The sequence below is a fragment of the Gastrolobium bilobum genome, unplaced genomic scaffold (genome assembly GCF_033153095.1).
Source record: "Gastrolobium bilobum isolate Gb01-03AN ecotype WA unplaced genomic scaffold, APGP_CSIRO_Gbil_v1 utg6330, whole genome shotgun sequence".
NCBI classification, from domain to species: Eukaryota; Viridiplantae; Streptophyta; class Magnoliopsida; order Fabales; family Fabaceae; genus Gastrolobium; species Gastrolobium bilobum.
The window spans coordinates 71,864-97,500 of NW_026896517.1; the positions used below are offsets into that span (position 1 = coordinate 71,864).

The window sequence follows — 25,637 nt, forward strand, 5'->3', positions numbered from 1 at the left end:
TTATACTTCTTAGTTTTCCTGTTATTCGAAGTCGAAATTTTTAAATGACCTGCTCTTTTTATGGAATATATGGCAAAGATGGCAAGTATATGGTGAACTGAGGATTTTGGGATAGGTACAACAATAACAGCGACGACAAAAACAATTATACGATGATAGAAAATTTTCATTCACTCCATGGGATCATGTGTTACTTTTTAAGATTCTTATTTGAGTACGTTACGGAAATTGATGATGATTTTCTAATTTTTTATGGGATGGGTTATTTTATTCTCTTTTTTTATGTTTATTTTGCCTATCAATTTTCAATATCATAATCTCAAAAGAAAAGAGAAATAGTGAAGGTTAGTTGAGATTTTGATTTAATAGTGTTAGGGATTAGTAGGTATGAAAAAAGTAGGTAAAATTATTTATTCCATTTTCTATTTCAGTATTTTTCTTTCTTTATTCATTATTATTATTGATTCATGGCTATGGGAGTAGATTTTGTCATTTCACGTGTTACTTAACATCTTAATCATACAAGAATAAATCAATGTTATTTAAGTTTATATTCAATAATTTAAATAAAAAATGAAACAAGTTTAAAAACGCATCAAAATGAAACAATTTTATATTCATGGAATCTCATTCTTGGGCCGAAAAAAAGGGAGGAGGGGTTGGATATTTTCTCGTGATCAATTTTTATTTTGATCGTTATTGTTAATTTTTTCTTTTTTGTATCAGTCCTTATGTTTGCACCCATTTAAATTTTAATCTTTTTTTTTTTAAGGTTACAAGGAATTGAACACAACACCCTACACTACACACACTCTTAACACACACACTCCACACCACTAGGCTAACCCTAGTGGTTAAAATTAAATTTTAATCTCTACCATTAAGGCATTGATTCTTATATTTTTCAATATTTAGAATTTAATTTTTATAATTTCTATTCATTCAAAAATTAATCCTATATAGAATTATAGTTTTCAATTACTAAGGTATTGGTTTTTGAGACCAAAATTCAAAAAAGAAAAATAATAAAGTTCAATATCTAAAAAAATAAATTAAATCAAAAGGTAAATCAGTAAAACTATAACAGTTAATTGTTTACTTTAACCAAAAGAGGCGACATCCTAAGGTCGGCCCATGCCGATAACCTCAATATCATTTGAAATGGACTTACCAACCAACTAGAGCACCGCTGGTTTGAGGATGGTCATTTTGTTCCGTCTTATTCTGTTTTTTACCCATTCTTTCAGAATTAAATCTTGTAGACAGTGAAACTTAAAAAGGAAAAATCACGAAGTGCATGAAGAGTAACTTTAAATTGCAATTCTGCGACACCTTCAAAAATAATATCAATAGGACATGCCATGGCCACTCAACGACCTCACCGCACAATAAGACAGAATTTCAATCTCTACAAGATACATGGGATGGTGCCCATAATGTGTCCCAGCACATTCTCGTATGCATTTTTAACACTTTCAGCGCACACCATGGTCTTTTTAAGCAGTGGATTTGACAATGAGAAGTATCCATGTCCAATGTCATTTTAAGCTCAATATCAATTACTCAGCAGCACTTCGTTTGATATCTTAAAACGACTACTCTCTTAATCTATTAACAGTTTTCTCCCTCATCCGGCATTAAGAATCTTCAATCTGAAGTAGCTTCAAAGATTCTGGACCAACAAGGAATACACGCCTTGTGGTTTGATATCTGAAAACGACTACTCCTTTATAGGCTGTCCTGGGCACGCCATCCTGAAAGTGAATGAATGCAACGGAAAAATGTAGGACAAAATTAGATCTATCAACGAGAAAAAGGCAAAAGATAGCGAAGTTTACATAACGTGGGACAGAAAGATGGGGTCTGCTATGCACGGCTACACATAATATATTCACGGCCACACAATTATAAAGTGTTCTCAAATGTAAGTTCAAGCTTGATTCAGAACACTGCATTTACTATTCACCACCCAACCAATAAACCAAAACATGAATGGAAAACTTCTAAGCAATTCGTAAGAACTGATCCATTTGTGAAGATTAACTCAACTATCATAGCATGCCTCATTTCTGGCTCTTACAGTCTACTAATACATTTAGACACACAAGATTTTAAAGTAGCCTTTTGTTTCAGATTTCATTCAGGACTCAAGAGTCCGGGTGGCTGCATGCTAAAACTAGTTCAATGTATAATCTGCCACAGTAGATTGAAATTTAGAACTCTCCATTGCATATCATGATGCGCATTTTAACTTTTACAAGTTAAGAACAAAAATAGCTGAATTACCTTCCACTCTTGAAATATACCAAATTGGTGAGCAATGTTTTCAAAGTTCCACTGATCGTTGTACTTAATACGCACATCACCATTTATATTATATGCCTTTAGAACCATGTCAGCTCCATAGACAGGTTTAGCTTTCTTAACAATGTTGGCAAAGTGCATAGTATAATTGTCCTGAAAAGTGGAAAACAAAATTCACAAACCACGACAGCATTCCTTTACACATTCAGACACAATTACAATACACCATCTCACCTCCAGCAAATAGCTCAAATCCATTGACTTCCAATCAACCTTCCAAAGATTCAAGTTAATATAACATCATTCTAATATAAGAAACATATTTAAGACCGTATTAAGCATGCTTAGCTACCTGGACCTCATTCAGCTTGATTGGCTCAAGATATTGCTTAAAAAACTGTCCCAAACTAGAACCCTGTAAAAATTTCAAGACATAAAAAGGCATTTGAAAAAAATCCATGTATAAGGATTTGAAAGTAGAGACAACATATACTTGGTCTTGCTTTCTAGTGCCTATATACCAACTACCACCCAGTACAGCAAGTTTAGAACAAACTGGGCTTTCTTAGAAGTTTACTAAAACATTAATTTACATTTTATAGGTAGAGAGATGCCAGGCAAGAGAATAGAAAGATATGTAATTTGATGAGGAGTGATGCTTATATGAGAAGTTAAGCAGCAAATAGATAAATTAAAAACAAGGGTAGTAACAAGGAAAAATGTCAAGAAAAAAAATATCTTTACAACTACTATGATATCTTAAATACTTTTTATTGCCCTCTAAATCATTTTAAAGAATGGAAGGAAAAATCTACACTAAGGACAATGCGGAATTCTGCTAGAAAAGCAAAAAAAAAAATGAGTGTTGGAAACTCGAATACAACTATGATATTATCACAAAGTCGCCGGGGAACTCGAATACACTTCATCTTTGACAAGTTTGGTGCATATGATTTGTATACCCCAGCTTGAGAGGGAGTGATTGGAAAATATCGCCTATTTAGAGAGTCAATTTACACTAAATAATTGAGATTTGATTTGCATTATTTTCATTAATTTCCCTTTTTTCCTTATTTACCTAGTTGCTTAATACTAGAGATTGTAAATCATGTATAAACAGAAGGTGCTGCCAAGGATTTCCTCAATTCAGAAATCAGGTGACTACAATCTGTAAAGAAATAAATTATTATCACCCAGCATGTGCAACTGTTCGAGTAAATATGAAGCGTATCACCCTGAACAAAAGTATCATGACTTTTACTGGACCAATAAATGCTCTTAAAATTGTGAGGCTTATAGGATACATGGTTGCAAAGTTCACACAGCATATAACCACTTAATACAAAAGGTCAATCTTCAACATAAAATTAGTAAACTTACATGCTCGCCAAAATTATATGTTCTGCATACTTCAGGGCGGATAAACTGTCGTCCTTTGTGATTCTCTTTTAATCTCAACCAGTCATCCCAGTAAGTGAAAATTTGTCAAAGAAAATTTGATATACACACATAATATTACTCAAATTAAACAAGGGAGAGTCCCAAATAAGGAACTCTTGTTAAAAAATCACTATGAAGGAAAAATTAACACTTAACACGGCTATTATGTACAATAAGTTTGCTTGAATAACCACTCCGAATGGTTATTAGTTATTACTCTTTCATGGTAAATATTTTTACCAAGAGTTTGTTATTTGGAATCCCCCCAATAAACAAATATGGCAGAAACAAACAAGGATAATTAATAAAATATTAAGGATATGCCTTTGGCCATTTTGGTGATAGTTCATCCCATGTAGATCTAGCCAGCATCCATCCTAGTCCAGGAAAGAAATCTGAGCGATAAAGTTCATCTGCAGATTAGATCAAAAAAAAAAAAATCATCAGAATAATAATAGTGTGATCTTCAAAACCATCATAATATTTTCAGGAATATCAATTTCATTTTGAATACAATGTACCTTGTAATAGAAGTTAACAGAGGCAAGAAGATGATCTCATGTCATTTCTATGCAAGACTACTTAGGAGTTGTTGATAAAATTAAACAAACTTGCATTGAAATTCAGTATATTTATTTTCAGTGTTGAAATGAATTTTAAAAAATTAAGAGCATAGCAGGTTAAGGCTGAAGGCTGCTATCCCAATAGGCCAGCAGGCAGAACAATGAGGGCTTGGAAAGCACACCACATGGTAAAAAATGTGTGTTCCCTTCAAATAACAGTGTACCCTATCCTCAGCCTTCTTCATTTTTCATGAATAATTAAAAATTAAAAATCTCGATCTCCAAAACATTTTCATTTCCCTGCTGTACCTCCCTCCCTTCATCAGGCCTTTACTTTAGTGGTTAGGGACTTGGAGTAAGAATAAATTAAAACAAAAAACATTTTAAGATGTAAAGAATCAATTCAACCCAAAAGTTTTAGCTATTAGGTTAGGTTACATTAATAATTTTATATTTTTCTAACACGCTCCCTCACACGAGTGCCCATTGAACTTGAAGGGTGGATAATGCATCAGGCACAACCTACCAGCACAAAGAAATTTCACAATACTTAATTATTTATTAACTGAATGGGGGGCGACGATGATCGAACTCGTGACCATTTGGCCGCAGAGGCTCTGATACCATGTAAAGAACAAATTCAACCCAAAAATTTAAACTCAATCGGAGTACTGGAAGGTTTACACCCAAGTTTTCCTGCTTCTTTAAGGAGGTCAAGAACATACTTCCTTTGACAAATAAATATCCCTTGCTTTGAATGAGCAACTTCTATCCCAAAAAAATATCTCAGTTTTCCAAGATCTTTAACTTCAAATTCAGCAGTCAGTCTTTTTTTCAGAGCACATTTCTCACCTATATCATCCCCTGTTATAATAATGTCATCAACATAAACTAGAAGGATAGTGGTCTTACCTTCCTGAGAATGTTTAAAGAAAAGTGTATGATCCCCGTGGCTTTGCTTGTATCCCAATGAAAGCATAACTTTGGTAAATCTTCCAAACCAAGCACGCGGGAATTGCTTCAAGCCATACAATGCCTTCTTTTACCTGCAAACTTTATTATCTCCATTTGTAGAGTTAAATCCTGGTGAAATCTCCATGTACACCTCCTTTTCTAATTTACCATTGAGGAAGGTATTTTCACATCAAATTGATTCAAATCCTAGCTAAAATGAACAGCGAAGGACAATAGAACTCTTACAGTGTTCATTTTGGCCACTGGAGCAAATGTTTCTTCGTAATCAATGCCATAGGTATGTGTGAATCCCTTGGCTACCAGTCGAACTTTATACCTCTCAAGAGTCCCATCAGAATTATACTTCGAAATATACACCCATCTGCACCCTACTACCCTTTTTCCATTTGGCCTGTCAACAACTTCTCATGTATTATTCTTCTCCAATGCATTCATCTCCTGATGCATGGCTTGAACCCAATTATCATCCTTTAATGTTTCATGTACTGATTTCGGGATTGAAATGGAGTCAAGTGCTATAATAAAACTTCTATGTTGCATAGAGAGATTCTTAGAGGAGAGAAAATGAGAAATAGGGTGTTGGGTACAAGACATTTTCTCTTTCCTTACAGCAATGGGTAAGTCATCAGAATTAATATCAGGCTCAGGAATAAAAGAAGTAGTGTGTTCAGTACTTACCAGCGGTTCAGGCGATTGCAGTTGCTGGTGGGGCAATGTGGGTTGTTTCTTTCTTTGGTACAATAGTTCAGGTGTCCCAGCTTTGCGTACTTTATGTCTATCAATAGGAGGCATGTCACAAGAGGAATCAGATGAATTTTCAGCCTCAGCAATTAAGTCTTCCTTCTCATTGTCATGTAGTGTAACTACTGGAGTAGAAGATGTAGGTAACAGAAAGGGAGACTCAGACTCGAAGAAAATGGATGAAGCTTCTATATTGTTCTCCCCCTGAAGCTGAGGGTGTAAAAAGTAAGACTCAGATTCATGGAAGCTAACATCCATAGAGACAAAGATTTACGACTTGGAGGGTGGTAACATTTGTATCCTTTCTTGTTGGGAGCATAACCAAGGAAGACACTTAAGGGCTCTAGGCTCTAATTTACTCCGATGTTGTTTATGGATATGGACGAAGGCAACACATACAAATATACAAGACTGAAGACTTTCCATAATTGGAACAGAAGGAAAAAAAAAAGAGGTCATGAGGTCAACAAGACTTACATGGCCAAGGACTCTGGAAGGCAAGCGGTTGATCAAATAGGCTACAGTTAATAAGGCTTCTCCCCAGTTTGAGTTGGGTACAGATGTCTTAAACAATAATGCTCTGATAACTTCAAGCAAATATCGATTTTTTCTTTCAGCAACCCCATTCTATTAAGGGGTATCTACGCATGTGAGCTCATGAATCATACCCTTATCTGAAACGAATTGTGACAGACGCTAGTTGACATACTCCGTACCACTGTCAGATCTTAATCGCTTAATACTTTTACCAAACTGTCTCGATCATTTGATAAAATCGAATAAACAATTCTGGTATTTCTGACTTGTCTTTCAACAAGAATATCCATGTCACCCAAGTGCAATCATCAATAAAAGAAACAAACTACCTAGCACCTGAAATATTATGTAATTTAGAAAGGCCTCAAACATCCGAATGGATAAGAGTAAAAGGCTCAATACTCTTTATTGAACTTGAAGGAAAGGGCACACGGTGGTGTTTCGCAAGCTCACAAACATCACAATGGAAGGAGTCAATTGACTGATCCTTAAACAAAGAAGGAAACACTGACTTCAATAAGCCAAATGATGGGTGCCCCAGGCGTTTGTGATGAAGCCAAATCTGTGAGACTGAAGTAGATGGGTGATGAATCATCAATAGTTGATTCCCGGTATCCCTTGTAGCATGCTCTGGAATGAGATAGTACAATCCACCCTGCTCCTTAGCAACTCCAACCGTCCTCCCCGTGGTGAAATCCTGAATAACACAATGGTAGGAAAAAAGGTGACAGCACAATTCATGTCAGTTGTAAGCTTATAAGCGGAGATAAGATTGGTGGAGAGCTGAGGAACATAAAGAATATTTTTTAAAAATAAGAAGGTTGAATTTGAATGTTACCAGAACCCACAACTGATTTGTTGGATCCATCAGCTACAACTATAGTACGGATACCACTAGTAGGGTGATATAAAAGAAACGAAGACAAGTCATATAATTAGTTGCACAAGAATTCATAATCCACGAATTTTTGAAATAAGTGCAAGAAGTAAGAAGAGATGTAGGGTGTGTGATCTTACCAAACATAGTCGACCAGAACAGTAAAACAAATTCCCCACCCCCCTTTTTTTTTAAATCGAAAAATCAAATGATATTGAATCAAACGAAAAAGTACAAATCCAGAAAGAGCATGAAGAGGCGATCAAAACCCAAGTAGTCCGTGACGGAAAGTCACCGTCACGCGCCGGCAAAGCTGTCGGCCAGTGGGCGTCACGTGCAGAAGGACTGGTGGCGCGTTAGAGCATGTGCGAGGTCCGCCAGAGCTGGGCTTTTCACGGCGAGGTCATTCGGCGAGCGCAAACCTGTCTGTGGCTGGTCGGAGTCAAAAAGTCGCCGGAATAATGTTGTTTGTCATCTAAACAATGATGTTTGGCGTCTTTTGGTCGTCCGGTGAAAGAAAAACTTACGTAGAATGATAGATCTAAGAAAACGGAATGAAACAGTAGTCCTCTTGGTCCAAAAGGTCCCCAGAAAATTTTTCCGATGGCGGTTTTGTGGCAGCAAGAGGAAAATAGGGTTCCGTCTTTAAAGGCGGCGGTTTGCGGAAGCAGAGCCCTCAGAATCGAGAGCTCTGATACCAAGTTGAAAAGAAGGATTTGTATATAATTAAATTGTAAGTATATCTGTACAAGAATTCTCTATTTAAAGAGATTAAAAAGACCTAATGGGCTAAGCCCAAATAAGCTTCTAGAGTATTCTAACTATTACAAAATAATAATAAAATAATTCTAATATTTACAATAAAAAGTCATAAATGTGTGTTTGGCAACTTTTTTCTTGGTTCTTAGGGGATGTATTTTAAAGCTTCTGAGGCTTTCAAAAATATTAAACACCCAAGAAAGTTTACTTTCACTTTAAGTCTAACTTTATCCTTTCCTAATTTGAACATGTATCAGATTGCATTTTATATTATATATTTTTGCAATTTTAGATATTTACTGCAGTTTTACAATAATTTTTTATCATATATTGAAAAAGGCAGTACCAATAGAAGCAACATGTTTCCAGGAGCATAATCAGCAAGGGATTGGAATGGGAGAGGCAGAGAAGCAAAAACAGTCATGCTACAAACTAGTCCAATTGATATTAACAAAATTATATCATTATAATTTTTAAGTTGTCTCATCTCTGCAATGCTATCTATTTCTAGATTAGCTTTTTGTATGTCCTACTGTGATATGATAACCACACGGCCAGAAATTTGAACTCCAGTTTTCCTCATGGGTATTATAAACGGAGTATACAGACACGAAACTGAACAAACTTACATGGATCATGTACAAACTGCTTTTGTCCATTGTCATTCCATGAGGAAACAGCCATAATGGACCTAGAATAGATAATGCTAACTTAAAAACAGATCCTGAATACTTAAAAAACTTGTATTGTTAATCAGAAGAAAATAAATCCAGCATTCCGCTATTCTTGAATGCATACTTATCCTTGTCAAGGAGTATTGCTGCAGCTTCAAAATAATCAAAGAAATCAGGTGCTATTTCCATGTCATCTGAGATTGGATAAACTTATTCTGTCAGCTTCCAAATGTTATTATCAATGATAAAAGAAAACAAAATACATAATGTTGAAAAGAAAATAGCCCATTTCACCTTCAAGAATAATTACTCGGCTGAAGTTATGCTTGTAGAACAGTTGATCTAGAGCCCATTTGTAATGACCTAATAAAGGCATCAATTGTCACCTTTTGTGGAATATTCTTCTCAAAAAGAGAACACAGAACATAGGAAAAGGATGAAGAAAACTCTTACGTGCAATCTTGTAGTAAGCAATTAACTCTCCTGGCCTTTCAGTTTGAACTGGTTCAAAATCCAAGTGCTGCATCAAAATATTATTAGTGCAGAGAGCCTGATTTCTTATTGTCAAACCACACAAGACAAATTATTGAGACCACAATAATTTTTTTGAGATCACAATATTGGTTTTATATCTCTAGCACATCACTAAGAGATGATTTTCATTGATGAGGAATGAGAAAATACAAAAATGACACATGAAGGAAAAACTTCTCCAAGGGTCACTCCCCTTCTCTTAGACTTTCTCAGCCTTAAACTCACAATTCTCTAAAACTGCCTCTCAGTAAAGACTATCCCTCTCATATACACAAGTTGGCTTCCCTCCTAAACTCTTAACTGCATAACTGCCCTTCTTAACCACCAATTCTTTCTAACCACTACCTTGGTATATTCCTAAGAGAATACCCCACCTATAACTGTAACAATACCTCCTCCCTTAAAAACAACCTTGTCCCCAAGGTTGAAACCTGGTAATGCATCTCCTTCAGTTAGACATGTGTCCCAATAGCATGTGATCAAATGGGAGGGTATCTGACAGATTAGAAGACAGTTGAACCAGGGGAAAGCAAACCAAGCTATCTCCTCATTTTTTCGAAAAACAGTCCCATCGATCTTCCTGACTAATTCCTAAAACTTAAAAATAGGCCTCTGACCCAAGTTGAACAAACATGTAATGGTCTTGCATACTATCAAGCAGCTTTGACGAGTACCAGAAGCAGCAATCCTCTATATTAGAGATTTTATCTGAAGATAAATCAGACTTGACCAACTATCCATACTCCATTATAAATATTCTGATAAGAAAACAACTAAAATTAGCGTAACAAGATCATTTATTGATGAGACCTTGAGATTCACCACCCCAAAAGCTAGCTCAAAGAGTGGGAGTGCCCAAGGCTTTATAAACCCCACATTAGTGGCCCATACAATCAATGTGGGACTCCAAGTCCTATACCTTGCAAATAGAACCCCAACATTCCACCACGCTTCCCTAGTGCGTGCCCTCACGCACAACTCCACGTGATGGATGCTCTGATACCATTTGATGAGACCTTGAGATGCACCACCAAAAAATCGATCTCAAAGGGTGGAAGTGCCCAAGGCTTTATAAACCCCACATTAGTTGCCCATACAACCAATGTGGGACTCCAAGTCCCATACCTTGCAAATAGAACCCCAACATTTATCCCCTGAACATATCCATTTGAAGGATGCGGAATGGCCCTTCTAAATGCATCAAGTGCTTCTGCTTGTCTGCTAGATTCTTGTCGCAAGTCCAGCTTCATTAACACTGATTCAAAGGCAGCAACTCCATGAACCAGATCGGCAAGTCTAGCATCAACTAACACCCCAAATTTACATGAATGTACAGATTCATAACAAAGAGTCAGAGGAATGAAGACCTCATCAAATGCTACATAACAATTCTTAACCTTCCCTAAGGCAACTCCACAAGGGAAATTCCTGAACTTTGAGAGAGTTGTAGCTCCAAAACCTTCCACAATCTAGTGCTTCATGTTTGCAATTCTGCAAACGGTTTTCTCTGAATAACTAGTTGATGAAAGAAGACAAAAAAGATAGCATGAAATTGCAGCTAAAGAAGCACAGGAATATGTAAGATTAATTAAAGGTGATTGAATGTGATTGAACCTAAAGAAACCCTACCATTGTTGGGATTGAGTTGCCTATAATCAGGTCCTAGAATGTTGAGACTAGGATGATGACATTCACCATTTTCTTCAGCTTTTTACAAGCAGATTAAGATGTATAGCTTGGTCACTGACAGGCTAGTTCATGTTCCTCTCCTATTGAACCTCTTCGACCAAGATATCCTCCGAAGTGTCATAGAAGTTTGGAGCGTCAAGCAAAGAAAGCTCTTCATTCCTATAAATAATGCTCCGTTGTGGAAGTTTCTTGGAGCCTTGCCTATCTCAACGAAAATGGGCTAAACCAGTTGTCCCTTTTCCCATTCTTGTTCAGGTCTCCCATTACAAGTCTCAAATTGGGCCTGGCCCATTAGGGAAAGATCAAGACCCACATTACAGTATCCCCAATCTGCCCTTCTTGCATTCTCCTTCTTCGGAACACCATTGCAAGGTGCCTCAAGAGTGTGCACACATGGCTGCTTCACTGGGAAAGACTTGTTGTCCACTGCAAGAGAGTTTAACTCTGCTAGCTCCGGGGGTGGCAGAGAGAAAGCAGGATTTCGTAGCGCACAGGTCTCCACTACTTCTTCAAAATTCTTCTGCCCCAACCTTCCCTACTCTACTCTCCATCTCAAACACCTTTCCTACTGGGTCATACTTTGCATCGTGTTTAGGCTTTCATTGTATTTCATCCAGCAACTCTTCTGTCTCCAATTCATGTTCTGATTCTGAAACACAGCCACCCTTGATCAAAGAAGCCTCACAATTCTCTAAAACTGCCTCCCAATAAAGACTATCCCTCTTATATACACAAGTTGTGTTTCCCTACTAAACTCTTGAATGCATAATTTCCCTTCTTAACCATCATTCTCTCTAACCACTACCTTAGTATATTCCTAAGAGAATATCCCAACTACAACCGAGTAAAAACTCCTTTTGTATCCAAATACTGTTAAACGAGTAATTACAAATTCAATGCTTCATTTTTTAAGTATTAGAGTATGTATAAGCTTTAGCTTTGCCTGATGTATTTTGTCTAATATAGTTCTGGATATACAGAACATGTTCTCCTTGTAATCAGTTCAGAATTAGTTATTCTGTTAGTCTTGTGTCATTGGTTTTATGCTAGTCTTATGCTCTATAAATAAAGAGCACCTCTGTATCTTTTAATCAGAATGTTAATAGAAATCAAAATGGCTTCCTTTTTCTCTCTCTCTCCTCTCTCTCCTTAAACTCTGATATGGTATCAGAGCTCTCTTCCCGAGGGCCTGATCCATTTCGTCCTCCATTAATGGCTTCTGCAACAGCTTCGTCAACCAAAAATCAAAGCAACAGCAACCATAGTGGTGCGAATCAAAGCGTTCGAAGTGGATCGATGGAAAATAAAACGCCTTCGCTCTTCAATTATCAAATCTCTGTCAAACTTACCATCACTTCTCATTCTCTCCACAAATTCTTGGTGAATCCGAAAATTCGGTTGAAATTCCTCACAGAAGATGATCGCGATAATGATTCAATCAATCCAGCGTTCCAGGAATGGCTCATGCAAGATCAGATGTTGCTCACCTGGCTTCTTTCAACAATTTCAGAGTCTGTAGTGAATGAAATCTTAGGAGTTAAGCATTCTCATGAAGCCTGGGATCAGATTCACAAAATGTTTCAAGGAAAGATGAAATCGAAGGCTAGGCAACTCAGATATGAGCTTCGCCTGATCAAGAAAGGTACCAAGGATGATAATTGACTCCATTTCAACCCTGACATCAGTTCATGAAGGATTAAAGGATGACAATTGGGTTCAAGCCATGCGTGACGAGATGAATGCTTTAGAGAAGAAGAATACATGGAAGTCATTGATAGGCCAAACGGAAAAAAGGCAGTAGGGTGCAGATGGGTGTATACTCTGAAGTATAATTCTGACGGGACTCTTGAGACGTATAAGGCTCAATTAGTAGCCAAGGGGTACACACAGACTTATGGCATTAATTACGAAGAAACATTTGCTCCAGTGGCCAAAATGAACACTGTAAAAGTTCTATTGTCCCTTGCTGCTCACTTTAATTGGGATTTGAAACAATTTGACATGAAAAATGCCTTCCTCAAAGGCAAATTAGAGGAGGAGGTTTACATAGAGGACCCACCAGGATTTGACTATACAAATGGAGATAATAAAGTTTGCAAATTAAAAAAGGCGTTGTATGGCTTGAAACAATCCCCACGTGCTTCGTTTGGAAGATTTACCAAGGTTATAGTTTCATTGGAATATAAGCAAAGTCAAGGAGATCACACAATTTTCTTTAAACATTCTCAAGAAGGCAAGCTCACTATCCTTCTAATTAATGTTGATGACATTATTATAACAGGGGATGATATAGGTAAGAAATGTGCTATGCAAGAAAGACTCGCTTCTAAATTTGAAGTTAAAGATCTAGGAAAACTGAGATATTTTCGTGGGATAGAGGTTGCCCATTCGAAGAAGGGGATCTTTATTTGTCAATGAAAGTATGTTCATGATCTCCTTAAAGAAGTAAGAAAACTTGGGTGTAAACCTTCCAGTACTCCGATTGAGCAGAAGCATAAACTAGGAAATGAAAATGCCAGCCCTCCGGTTGACAAAGGACAATATCAACGAATGGTGGGAAGATTGATATAGCTGGCTCATACTAGACCTGATGTAGCTTATGCAGTCAGTATTGTTAGCCAATTTATGCATGACCCGAGGGAAGGGAAAAACACCTGCAAGCACTGGACAGGCTTCTCCATTATCTAAAATGCACATCAGGTAAAGGACTATTATTCCAGAGAGGAGGAAACCTATCCTTAGAAGTGTATACAGACGCTGATAATGCTGGATTTGTGACTGACCGACGGTCTACTTCGGGCTATTGTATGTTTCTCTATGGAAATCTAATAACATGGAGAAATAAAAAGCAAAATGTGGTTGCTAGGTGGAGTGCAGAAGCAGAATTTCAGGCCATGGCCCAAGGTATATGTGAATTATTATGGCTAAAAGTCATTCTCGATGATCTCAAGGTGAGATATGAAGGATCTATGAAGTTACTCTGTGATAACAAGTCAGCTATCTGTACAGCCCACAATCCAGTTCAACACGATCAAACCAAACATATTGAGATTGACCGCCACTTCATCAAAAAAAAACTAGATAGTTGACTGATTACTACTCCATATATTCTTTCTGGTCGTCAATTGGTTGATGTCTTGACTAAGAGTCTTCCTAATAATAGGTTTCAAGAGCTTATTAGCAAGCTGGGAATGATAAATATTCATTCCTCAACTTGAGGGGGAGTGTCATAAATATTAGAATTAATATTGTAAATATTAGAATTATTTGTTTATTATTGGTATTAGCTAGAATACTCTAAAAACGTCTCTTTGGGCTTAGCCCATTAGGTCTTTTAGTCTCTTTAAATAGAGAACTCTTGTACAGGTATTACTACAATTTTATAACATACAAATCCTTCTTTCAATTGAATGCCAAGTTGAAAGTGGTGTCCCTCTGTTTTTTTAATTTTCTGATTCAGGATGATAAAACAGTGTGTTTGAGAAATTGTGTATCTTGGCTTGCACACTAATATTTTATTTATAGTATAATTACAATCAATCAAGGGGCTAATCAATAATCGCTAGCTAATTTACAGCAATCATCATAATTACAGCTGACTATCAATTTACAAATGTTCTAATTATGCACAAAAGACAAGTAATTGGCCTTTGAAAGTAAGAAAATAAAAATAAACTGAGTTGATTATCAGAGTACAGCTCATTTATGTAACTGTGTATACCTGCATATAAGATAAATGATCATAGCTCAAAGCCTTATTTTTAACATCTGAATTGGATCCATCCTGAATAAATATAAAGGACCACAATCAGCTGTTTATGTTGTATTTGCATTTGCAAAATAATGACGTCATAATCATTTCAGACAGACAAAGAAACTCCTGTAAAGTGCAAAACCAGAAGCCAAGACATCTAAAATACCTGAGATACAAATAAAGGATATCTTGAAGAAATGGGCCTTTGGAATCTAGAAAAATTAATAGATCAAGACTCAGCTGGACAAAAAAAATAGTTTTACAATCAAGTATTAAAGATAAGTAAACAGAGTATGTTGTAATATGATGCATACTTCAGTACAGAATTAACAGTCCTCTCCAGGTAATCAGCACGATTACATGCCATGATCACAACAGCTGCCACTGGAACCTAAAAATTTCAGCATGGAAAATCACACAATAAACTCTAGAAAGAAAAATAGAACACTCAGCAGACTGCCAATTTTCAGCTCAACCTGCACTTTGTCGATCAGCCTCTGTAGGTCTTTTCCTGAAATGTTTATTTATAGAATGGTAAATTCATGGACATCTAATAGACCGAAAATCCCTTAATACATTGTGACAACACACTTTTGACATGATGAATTACTAAATATGCTAGTATTTATATAAAACTAATAATATGTAGTGCATATTATGTAATATGCATGACTTTTAAGTTATCCCATTCTCAAGATTATGCCGATTAAAATAAAAATATTTATGACGTTTTCAATTATGCAATTATAAATTCATAGCTTGATGCTAAAATACATGCACAGTCCTTCAGCCTTAGAGTCTTTGTTAATTCTTAAGTTTAATTGTGATTGGAACCGGGTATTTTATTACAGAAAAGTATGGGTAAACCCCAATTACAAAAATCAAGATCGCTCACAAAACAAGAAATCAAAAAATAGAAACCATAGAACTTCGAGGGTTGCAAACCTCCCCAAAGGCCCCAAGACTCACACAATCACTGGATGCCCCTCTACCCTACATTTTCCTCCCATTTATCTTTCTTTCTAATTGTTTCCCCTTCCTTCCCAAACTCCTTGCCACATAGGCAAGGTTGTGACAACACAATTCCCTCTTCTTCTTACTCATAATTCCCACATGGTCTAGCATAGGAAAGTGCCTTACAAATTGTTTCTTCCATCCACATCCCCAGCGCCCCCCACCCCCAAAAAAAAAGAATAAAAGAATAAAAATTTTAGGAAGCTTAAATTTCTTTGTTTTTATTTTCCATTTGCTGATCCAAAGCAGGAAGATAGTATAGAACACAATAAGTAATATTTTTCAATATTTTAGTTCATTCAGCTTCTGCAAGAATGCTTTCATTGGTCCTCCAGAATCAAATTTAAGATCCTCTTAAAGCTTCATTTTCGCGTAAATTTGATGTTCCTTTCCATAAACCTCACTTCTGAGGAAAGTCTCAATTCGAGACTCCAAAAAAAAAACACAACACAGCGCAGACAGAAGTAAGTAAACAAAGTCAACAAACTTAATGGGATAAAATACATATTGGGGGATGATAAGAAGTCCCTCTTACAGAAAAACAAAAGGAAATTGGCTAAAAATTACAATAAAGTTGGCCAATCTCTTGGCATATTGTAATAGAAATTCACTCAAAACAACCATGTCAGGACAAACAGACACCCTTGAAAATACAATCATCCTCGCCAATTAAGGAACTGTTTAAAACAAACAATGACAGAATATCTTACCTAGTCTTATCAAAAGGTCCAAAACTTCTATGAAGTATCACGAGAAATTGTTCAAAAGTGAACGGACAAGCTCAATTTTCACCAAGAAACCCAAATAGACTATACCATAAAAATATAGCCGGATAAAAATACAAAAATAAGAGGCTATTGTTTCTAAACTGGACGTGCACATAACACACATCGTGAGCGAGATCTGTGCAAGGTTTTGAAATGTACAAACATCTCATTTGCCTTGACCTTAGAGAGAGCTTTTGTTGAATGTCACTTGATTGTGAATTAGAGATCATGTTGAATATACCTCAACCCTTTTACAGTTTGTATGGATTTTCACATATTCAAACCATTGCAAGTCCATGTTAAATCAACAAACAATAAACTATTTTCATACTGCGCAGAATGTATTGCATGTCTAATAGGGCATGCTATCTATCATCAGACCAAATACTCAATACTCTATACTTGTTAAACACAAAAAAGGACAATATAAGGTATGAGCATGAATGCTTGCCTCTTTTTATTTATGCAGATGGTACTATTTAGAGGAAACAACCTAATCATTTACATCAATGAAACTTTTATGGGTTTATCATCTATCATTTAACATGACCACAAAAATTTTCCTACACACACAACATTTTGTGGGGCCCGCAGCAAAAAAAAAAAAAACTATGGCACGCAAAACGAATCTCTATAACATAACACAATCACTTTTCCTACAACATAACTCTTATAAAACCCAACTTTTATTTGTTATTCGCCCCATACATATTGATAGCGTACTATAGTGGGACTATAGCGGCGGAGCAGCGTGTCTGAGGCTACAAGATTTCTATCGCGGAGCATTTTTCAGTTGCAGCGAGCAGCAACTATCATGGAAAAACGCAATCATTACAGCGCTATCTAGTTACAAGGGTAAAACCCCTACTTTACCTCCCCATTTTCTGAGTTATCAAACCCATTATTTTGGGTGTTTTTGTGATTTGCTGTCATTTTACGTTAGAAACAAAGTTTCTGTTTCGACCGAAAAATACTTTTAAGTGTGACTCTGTTTCTGAGTTACCTACATTGTTTCTGGCCAACCACGACGTTCTCTGACAGACCCACTGCTCTCCTGCGAAGTCAAGGCCTCTATCCATGCATCTCTGTTCTTCCCTTTCATCCTTTGGTCTCTGTTCACGTCAGGCATCATAGCTCATAGATCTCTGTTCTTTTTCTCTGTTGTGTCCTTCATACTTCACGTCTGATTTTTTTTCTAACTCCTCTAGATTATGAGTTTTGATTATAAATTATGAAAATGACTTTAACTTTAGATAATTTTAGTTTTTTAGCATTAATATGTGTATAATATAAATTAATTATCTTGTGTTTATAATCTTCAAGAAAACTATCACCATGCTCTTGCATTTTTTGGGGTAAGCCGCTCCATGCCCCTATCGAAGATTGATAATTGTTAGAATATATGAAAAATATAACATAATATCTAGATGGGATCATAGAATAGTTCATAGCATCTTATATGATCTCTTAGAAATAGTTTCCTTATTTTTTATATTTCATTATTTTTTTCCTTATTTAATTAGAATTTGGAGTCTAATATTAGTATAAATAAGGATTAGTGTTTTGTGGTTTAGATCACATCCTTCACAACAATATTAATATAACTTTATTTTTCTGCATATTCATTTTCCTCCCTCAATACCTAAATTCCCTCAATACCTGGGCTCCATTTTGCAAAAAGGTGGAGAGATTGATGAGGATGTAAATCATTGAATCAGAGCAAGGTGGATGAAATGGCACAATGCAACTGGATTTTTGTGTGACCGCAAAATCCCCCTTAAGTTAAAAGGAAAATTCTATAAAACAACAGTAAGACCTGCAATGCTATATGGAGCTGAATGCTGGCCAGCACATAGGCAACATGAGCATAAAATGGGAGTAGCAGAGATGAGGATGTTAAGGTGGATGTGTGGTTAAACGAGGATGGATAAGATAAGAAATGAAGATATTCGACGAAAGGTAGGAGTACTACCGGTGGCTGAGAAGATGAGAGAACATAGATTGAGGTGGTTTGGACACGTAATGAGAAGGCCCCTGGATGCTCCCGTAAGATCAGAAGTTTGTTACCAAGAGCTCAATACAATAAGAGGTAAAGGTAGACCGAAACTTAGTTGGGGGAAGGTAGTAAAACAAGATTTAATAGAGTGGGATATAGATTGGCGGACGGTATGCCTTAGAACGGAATGGAGAAAAGGTATAAGCATGGTGGAGAGTTAGACCCGTTGTTATTCCTATGTTCCAGATAGTCCCTTTTTAGTCCTTTTTCCCTTCATTTTCCCCTCTTCTTCTTTTCCCTTTCTTTTTTACTTTTATATTTATATGGGTAATATTACTCTCATGTAACATGAGAGTAGTTATCTCATGTTACAGAGAGAATTCAAGTAGGGCCCGCTATTTAAAAGCAAAAAAGAAAAAGAAAAAAGAAGGGGTACGATTTTCGAAATGAGAGAAAATGAGATAACTACCTCATGTAAAATGAGAGTAGTATTTCCCTATTTATATATATATATATATTATTACTATTCTATTTATTTATTTTATTTTTACTTTTATGTCTCTTTTTCCAACCTTTTTATATCTTTCATTTGGGTTCATCTACCACTGACCCCAATTAATTTGGGATAAAGGTGTTGTTGATGTTGATGTTGTTGATCAGAACGGTACGCTATCGAGTTCCACATAATATGAAACTCTATCAACAAGCCCTAAACCTGCCACCCCCACTCCTCAGGGAAAATATTTCCAAACTGACTGCGCCCATTACCCAAAGGAAAATATTTCCAAACCCGTTGTGTACTTTTACCCACTGCACTACGGTCCTTTTCTCCCCATCATGCCTTAATATCAACAAGCTAGACCTGCCACTCTTCCTTTCGACAACCCACCGCTTAGCCATCAATTTCTTTCGACAACTTAAATATTTTCCAACCAGATGCAGAAACACCAGAATGTAAGACGCCTCATCCAAGTCGTCCAAATCGTGGAGGCTTAGTATCATCTGCCTCCAACCAGACCGCCTCAATCTATGGCACCTACACGCAGACCAGGCTTGTGAGGGTACGTCCCAAGGCATCCAAGCACCACTCCTTCACAAAATTGTGCGCAACCCCTACCTCAATCTTTTCGGGGCATTTTTCAATCATGGATCCAACAATTTTGGCACCTGTGGGACGTTTCCGGTATTTTCTGACACTTTTTCAAACCACTATTCATTTGTGCCCATCCTTTTCCGACGTTTATTTGGTAGTCTTATTGCGGCTTTTCTCCGATGCCAAGATAACATTGAGGGGGAGAAATTTGGAAGGTGTGGCCTCTGGTTTTTGTCCAAATGCAATCTGGCCCTGCTAGTTTTTGTCCCACACTATATCCAAGATGTGCTTTGGCCCCCAATCTTCATTGCAAATGCTTTGGTCGTATCTGCTCAGCCTTACGCATGTTGTTCACTTCCCACTGATGATCATTCCAATGGCTTATTTATTACTAATGAGTCAAACAAGATGAATTAATAATGAATTGCCTGTGATTTCTCTTATCTCACTGATGAGTCATGCCAGAAATAATTCTCCATGGTTGTGATGCACATCAACCTCAATTTCAAATTTTCAAGTCTCTTTAAGTTTTCTTGTGGTTTGAAGCTTCCAAATATTGCTATTGATGAACTTAGAGAAGTTTTAGTTATTGCTATGTAAAATTGCTTGCCAGGAAATGATCATTTCAGTTAAGTCTCTTCTTCCTTGGTCATGCAATGTTTTAACCAGCTCTTAAGCTCTTAGGCTCATGATCATTCTAGCCATCTTGCAAAGTTAGGCAAGCAATGTTCATCTATCTAAGTCTCCAACATCCCTAAGTTGCTAAATGGGTTGGGTCATTTGTAACAAGCTGATGATACCGGATCTGATGATACCGGATCAGATAATGGAAAGTAAGCGTAACAGAAGCAACAACTCTTTGTTAAACAAAAATAACAATGCTTTATTGATAATGATAACAATGGCAGTGACACCTAAGCCTAGTAAAAGAGAAAGACAGAACTGAAACAGAAAAGAAAAGGAAAAAAAGCCTAAGGGTATTCGAGAGACCCCAACTCTCCTAATTTCCTCTGATCTCCCGTATATCCTTTTCAATCCAGCTCCTACTTATTTATAAGTATTATGACTGACAAGGTTTCCTATGTTATTCTAATCAAATCTTGATCTGATACTGATCCTTGTATGATTTGTTTCCATAATTATTCTGATCCGCATCTAATTTGTTTCCATGGTCTGGGTTTGATTTGTTTCTACAATTATTCTGATTTATCTCCATGATCTGGGTCTGATTTCTTTCCATAATTATTCAGGTTTGACCCAACGTTGCTTCTTCTGCAATAGACTTTATTGCAAAATCTTTTTGTGGATTTATCACAAGCTTAAAGCTTAGTAAGCTTTAGCTTGAGAGGGGGATTTAGAATATATAAAAAATATCTCATAAGAGAATGTATCTTAGAATAGTTTAGAGTATAATTTCCTATAAGATCCATTAGACATAATTTCCTATTTTCTTTATATTTTAAGATTTATTTTCATATTTAATTAGGATTTGGTGTCTAATATTAGTATAAATGGGGGTTTTCACATCATTACAAATCCTTCACAACAATATCATTCCCTGATTAGCTAAACGTCGGAAAATTAAAGATTAATTGTGTCCATCCTTCATAATCTGAGTAAATGGCTAATATCCCTCTATACCTAAATCCCTATAATTTCAACAATAATCATGATTTGCATTTTTTTATTTTTATTTTTGCAGGTAGAGAAAACTAGAGATCAATTGTGTCTATCCTTCATAATCTGAGTATATGTCCAATATCCCTCTATACCTAAATCCCTATAATTTCAACAATAATTATGATTTGCATCTTTTTTTTTGCAGGTAGGGAAAATTAGAGATTTAAATGTTCCACTTTAGAAGTGCAATTGTAAGATCCCCATAGAACAATAAAATGTTGTGACAGACAGACTACACAGCATTCTTATTACCGATAATCTTCCTAAAATTAAACTGAAATTTTTAAAAGCAATTTAATCGGAAAATAAATCATGTTGCAAATGCAAGAAGAATATGATCGCTTAATATTGTTTTTAAAAACTATGGGTCTCAAACTCATAATTGCTACTTCCTCAACATATAGCTATGAACTATCTAAAATGCCAAAGACCAAATAAGTATCAATTTAATCAAATGCCATAGAAAAGATAAAGAAACCAATGGCGCCCTCCCACCCCCAACCTCCAAAAAAGGAGACCTTATAACTGATCATAACATACTTTCAAGATCTTGAACGAGTGACTTCATTTGTCCACATTCTTGGTCTCGACGCTTCCTTTCTTCTGAAAGAATCCAGGACAAGATAGAATTTAATGTGACAAAAATATTAAGTAGGCAAAAGATTAAATGAAAAATAAAACCAAAATGACAACCGCTAATGAGCATAGGCCCACCAACCAAACTATTTGATGTCATTAATGAAGGACAACATTTTTTTGGTTACATACAGGGGCCAGAGGCCCGAAACAATAAACAGAAATTACAACGAAAAACCCTGAGAGTAAACATCCCTCAAAAGCATCCCCTGAACATCTCCAGGGGGTGTCTCCCCAAACTTAAGACCAGGCTACAGATAAATACTCAGATTAGCTAAAAACCCACACCCTGATTTCATTCCCTGAATTTATGTCTGATCTGAACTGTCCATTTCCAATCAAGCATGCTCTTTAGGCCCCTCACTATTGCCTATAATGTCCACTCATGCTACATTTTCCCAGAAGGATTCAAGCAACTGCAGCAGAATCTAACTCCAAAATGACCTGCAGATCCCTCTTTGCCAAGCCAATTTAAGAACTTCTCGAACATCCCACACTTCTGCCATGAATGCATTAGTCTCACTCTCACCTAGGTTCGTAGTAAAACCAATGATACATTAGTCCAGACTATCCCTTACAACCCAACCATAACATGCCATCTTACTGGATTATTTATGTGTTCCATATACATTTACCTTGACCCAAACCTGCATTGGAGGGATCCATCTAATGTATTTCATGGAAGCATTCTCCATGTGATGATGATCAAGAGGGTCAGTAACCCTTTTACAAGATAAGTCCACCGACAGCAAGAGTGTCCATAAACCTGACAAAACAGTCATAAAAAATTCTCTGTTCCTCCGACTCCAAATTAACCAGCACACCGTTGCCCATGTACAAGCCCATACAGCGTCAGTTGTTTTCTTGCTTCTGCTCTTCAAGTTATGTTGAATTGAAACTATTCTCTCAAGCTATTCCAGACATTGATAGACATAGGAAAATCCCTCAAAGCTTGCAAAACAATCTTGTCTTTACAATAGCACCTGTGACAGCTTGGGTCCACTGATGTCCACCTGTTCCCTTCTCTCGTTAGTATTCAGGCTATTGTGTAGCACCAACCACACAAAAAAAAAAAACTGCTGAGGCTCCCTGGCCCAACTTACTTCTATACTTTGACCCATGTAGATGACACAGTATATCTGCCTTCATTCTTTAACCACCCATAGGCACTTCTCACAGTAAACAAGCCTGCGCTTTCCCCAAATCACATAATTTTGTCCTCATCATAATCTGACAATGGAGGAGCTATGGCATGCAATTTCCTACTAATATCCTAAGGTATGATGCTGTTAATGATCTCCCACTTCCACCTTCGCTCTCCATCCACCAAATCTGCTACCTTCCAATTCATCATGTCTTGAGGAATTGTGTTTATGCTACCATATAAACTCAGGTCATGATTAATTCACTTATCCTCCCACACCCTTATTCTACTTCCACACATCCCACCATATTCTACACGTGTGTAATACCTTTCCAATTTCCAAATCACGGAATCTGTTGGTTTGACTACAACTGAAGTAGGAAATCTGAGTCTATGATGGCAAAGATTTTAATGAAGAAAATATATTCGTGCAATCTCAGATAAATGTAATAAGATGATATTTCATAATTAAATAATAAACAGCAAACCTTCAAGGGCCACAATTCGTCCTTGTTGCAAGCTAATCTGATCAATCAGTGATCGCGTTTGACTTGTGCAGTGGTTTTCAGCTTCAATCTAAAACAAGAATTAACAATGATGTTGATGATTCACCAAATACTAATTATGGAAATATAGAATATAGATTAAAATGACAAGTGGTGGAGTTGAGTTACAGCAGCAGCAAGGCGATCAGCATATTCTGATTGTGTTGCGAAAAGTCTCATCTGAACAAGTGCAAACAACGTGTTAAAAAGTCATGGGAAACACAGTGTTAGTTAGGGTTAGGGAGAAAGACAAGACCTGGATGTAGATGAAGACGCAAGCTGCAACCAAAAGAAGAAACCGAAAATCACAGAAAACTTTCGCCATTTACTTTCGCCCAAATTTGGAATTGCCACACTAAAAAACTACAGCAGGTTTCCAAGATTCATTGTGCAACGGCAATTTCTATGCCTCGCGCCCAGCCAGTCAACTCAATTGTCAATTAAACCCGCACCTAGCATAATATGCCCATGGCCTTAATTTGGCTAATTGACCATAGAGGAATTTTTGCCTCAAAATTTATTAATTTGGAAGTTGAGTCGAAAAAATTTATCATTCCTGGCGGCAGCGCCGGCACCCCATTCAGTTTCACCGCCCCTTTCGTTTTTTTTTTTTCGTTATTCATTACAATTAAAAATAACCGTTGGTATTTAGGGAATAAAGTATCTAACGAAATTATGCTGTTTTAGGGTTAAAAAATTAGAATAATAAGATTATTATATTTCTAAAATAATTTAAATTATAAATACATTATGATTTTTTGTCCAAAATTATGTTATTTCGTAAACATCAGACAAAGCTTTATAAAGTAATAGAAAAAACAAACTCTAAAATTAATTGATAATTTTAATATATTAATTAATAGTGAAATCATTTCTCATGTTGTTGGAGGAGCCAAGTTTTTGTGGTCTGGAGCAAAAAAACTGGGTGAGACTGAGGTGAGAGTAAGAGAGAAAAGGTTAAGGAGAAAAGACAAAAAAAAAATTAATATAGATGTCAATTTTTTAATGGAATGATCACAGTGGTCCTGGAGCATATTAAAAAATTCCTCGTTGGAAAATGTTTTCCTATCTTGTGAAATATCAAAATCTGTGTTTTTCTCTTTTTATTTTTTTAATAAGTGGTGGGTCTCATCACTTATTGTATCTATAACAGACCAGGGGCCTTTGGCTCGGCTCGTGAAGGCTTGAGCTTACATGTCTAAAATTTATTGTTTGCAACAGGCTTGAACTTGTATAAAAGCTCGTTTAATAAAAAGGCCTCAGGCTCCAATTCAAAAGCTCGACCTTAAAGCCTCTCAGGCTGGCCTAGTATATTATTTTATACTTTTATTTTATATTTTTTATACAACTTATAATAATCTTCTCTTTCTCCTCAATCTATTTCACCCAAAAACTCATTCGTTCCACTGTGCACTGCTCATTTGTGTCAATTTATTTTTTATTTTTTATTTTGTTGGCACTTTTTTTATAATAGGCAAATATAATATAACCTGTTATCTACCTTCTCTCACTTTAATTTTATTTATTTATTTTAGACTTTGTAAATTATTGCTGCAAATTGGAAGCTAAGGTTTCTATCTGGAAATTGCTTTTTTGTGAAATTTTGTTCTCTTAATTTTATTTTTTAACAGGCTAACAGGCTAAGACAGGCTTCACACAGGCTTTTAATTTTTGTAAATAAACCAGGCCACAGGCCAATATTATATTCGTAACAGATAACAGGCTAAGGCCAGTCTGACACGTTTAAATACAGGCTTGGCCCGTTAAGACCAAAGCTCGGCTCGGCTCGGCCCGTTAACACCCCTACCTATGAGCCATTAGTAAGAGAAAAACTTCAATGTATTCGGATCATCGAATTCAGTGTTTCCTTTTAATGTAAAAAGAGAAACAAAAATTTATTTAACCCAAAAAAAAT

At 36.3% G+C, this 25,637-nt stretch overlaps 1 protein-coding gene across 1 annotated transcript; it reads right to left on the reverse strand.

The window, feature by feature from the left end:
- Window positions 1-1,337: 1,337 nt before the first annotated feature.
- LOC133300219 (alpha-1,3-mannosyl-glycoprotein 2-beta-N-acetylglucosaminyltransferase) lies at window positions 1,338-24,329 on the reverse strand. Its single transcript, XM_061499735.1, has 18 exons — window positions 23,979-24,329; window positions 23,852-23,902; window positions 23,666-23,753; window positions 21,938-22,000; window positions 15,324-15,358; window positions 15,162-15,238; window positions 15,014-15,059; window positions 14,815-14,877; window positions 9,324-9,390; window positions 9,165-9,233; window positions 8,995-9,064; window positions 8,826-8,887; window positions 4,067-4,157; window positions 3,685-3,778; window positions 2,657-2,719; window positions 2,539-2,577; window positions 2,287-2,457; window positions 1,338-1,754 (listed from the first exon to the last, which is right to left on the reverse strand). Exons 1-18 carry the CDS (start codon window positions 24,045-24,047, stop codon window positions 1,638-1,640), a joined length of 1,335 nt encoding a protein of 444 aa, XP_061355719.1. The 5' UTR covers window positions 24,048-24,329; the 3' UTR covers window positions 1,338-1,637.
- Between the last annotated feature and the right edge of the window lie 1,308 nt (window positions 24,330-25,637).

Excerpts from the sequence above, each read along its gene's own strand:
- LOC133300219 (XM_061499735.1), bottom strand. The coding sequence starts at position 24,047 with ATGGCGAAAGTTTTCTGTGATTTTCGGTTTCTTCTTTTGGTTGCAGCT. Across the intron at positions 9,391-14,814 it reads ATCATTTATCTTATATGCAG|CACTTGGATTTTGAACCAGT; the intron begins GTATACACAGTT and ends ATTTTGATGCAG. Across the intron at positions 2,578-2,656 it reads TCAAGCTGAATGAGGTCCAG|GTTGATTGGAAGTCAATGGA; the intron begins GTAGCTAAGCAT and ends AATCTTTGGAAG.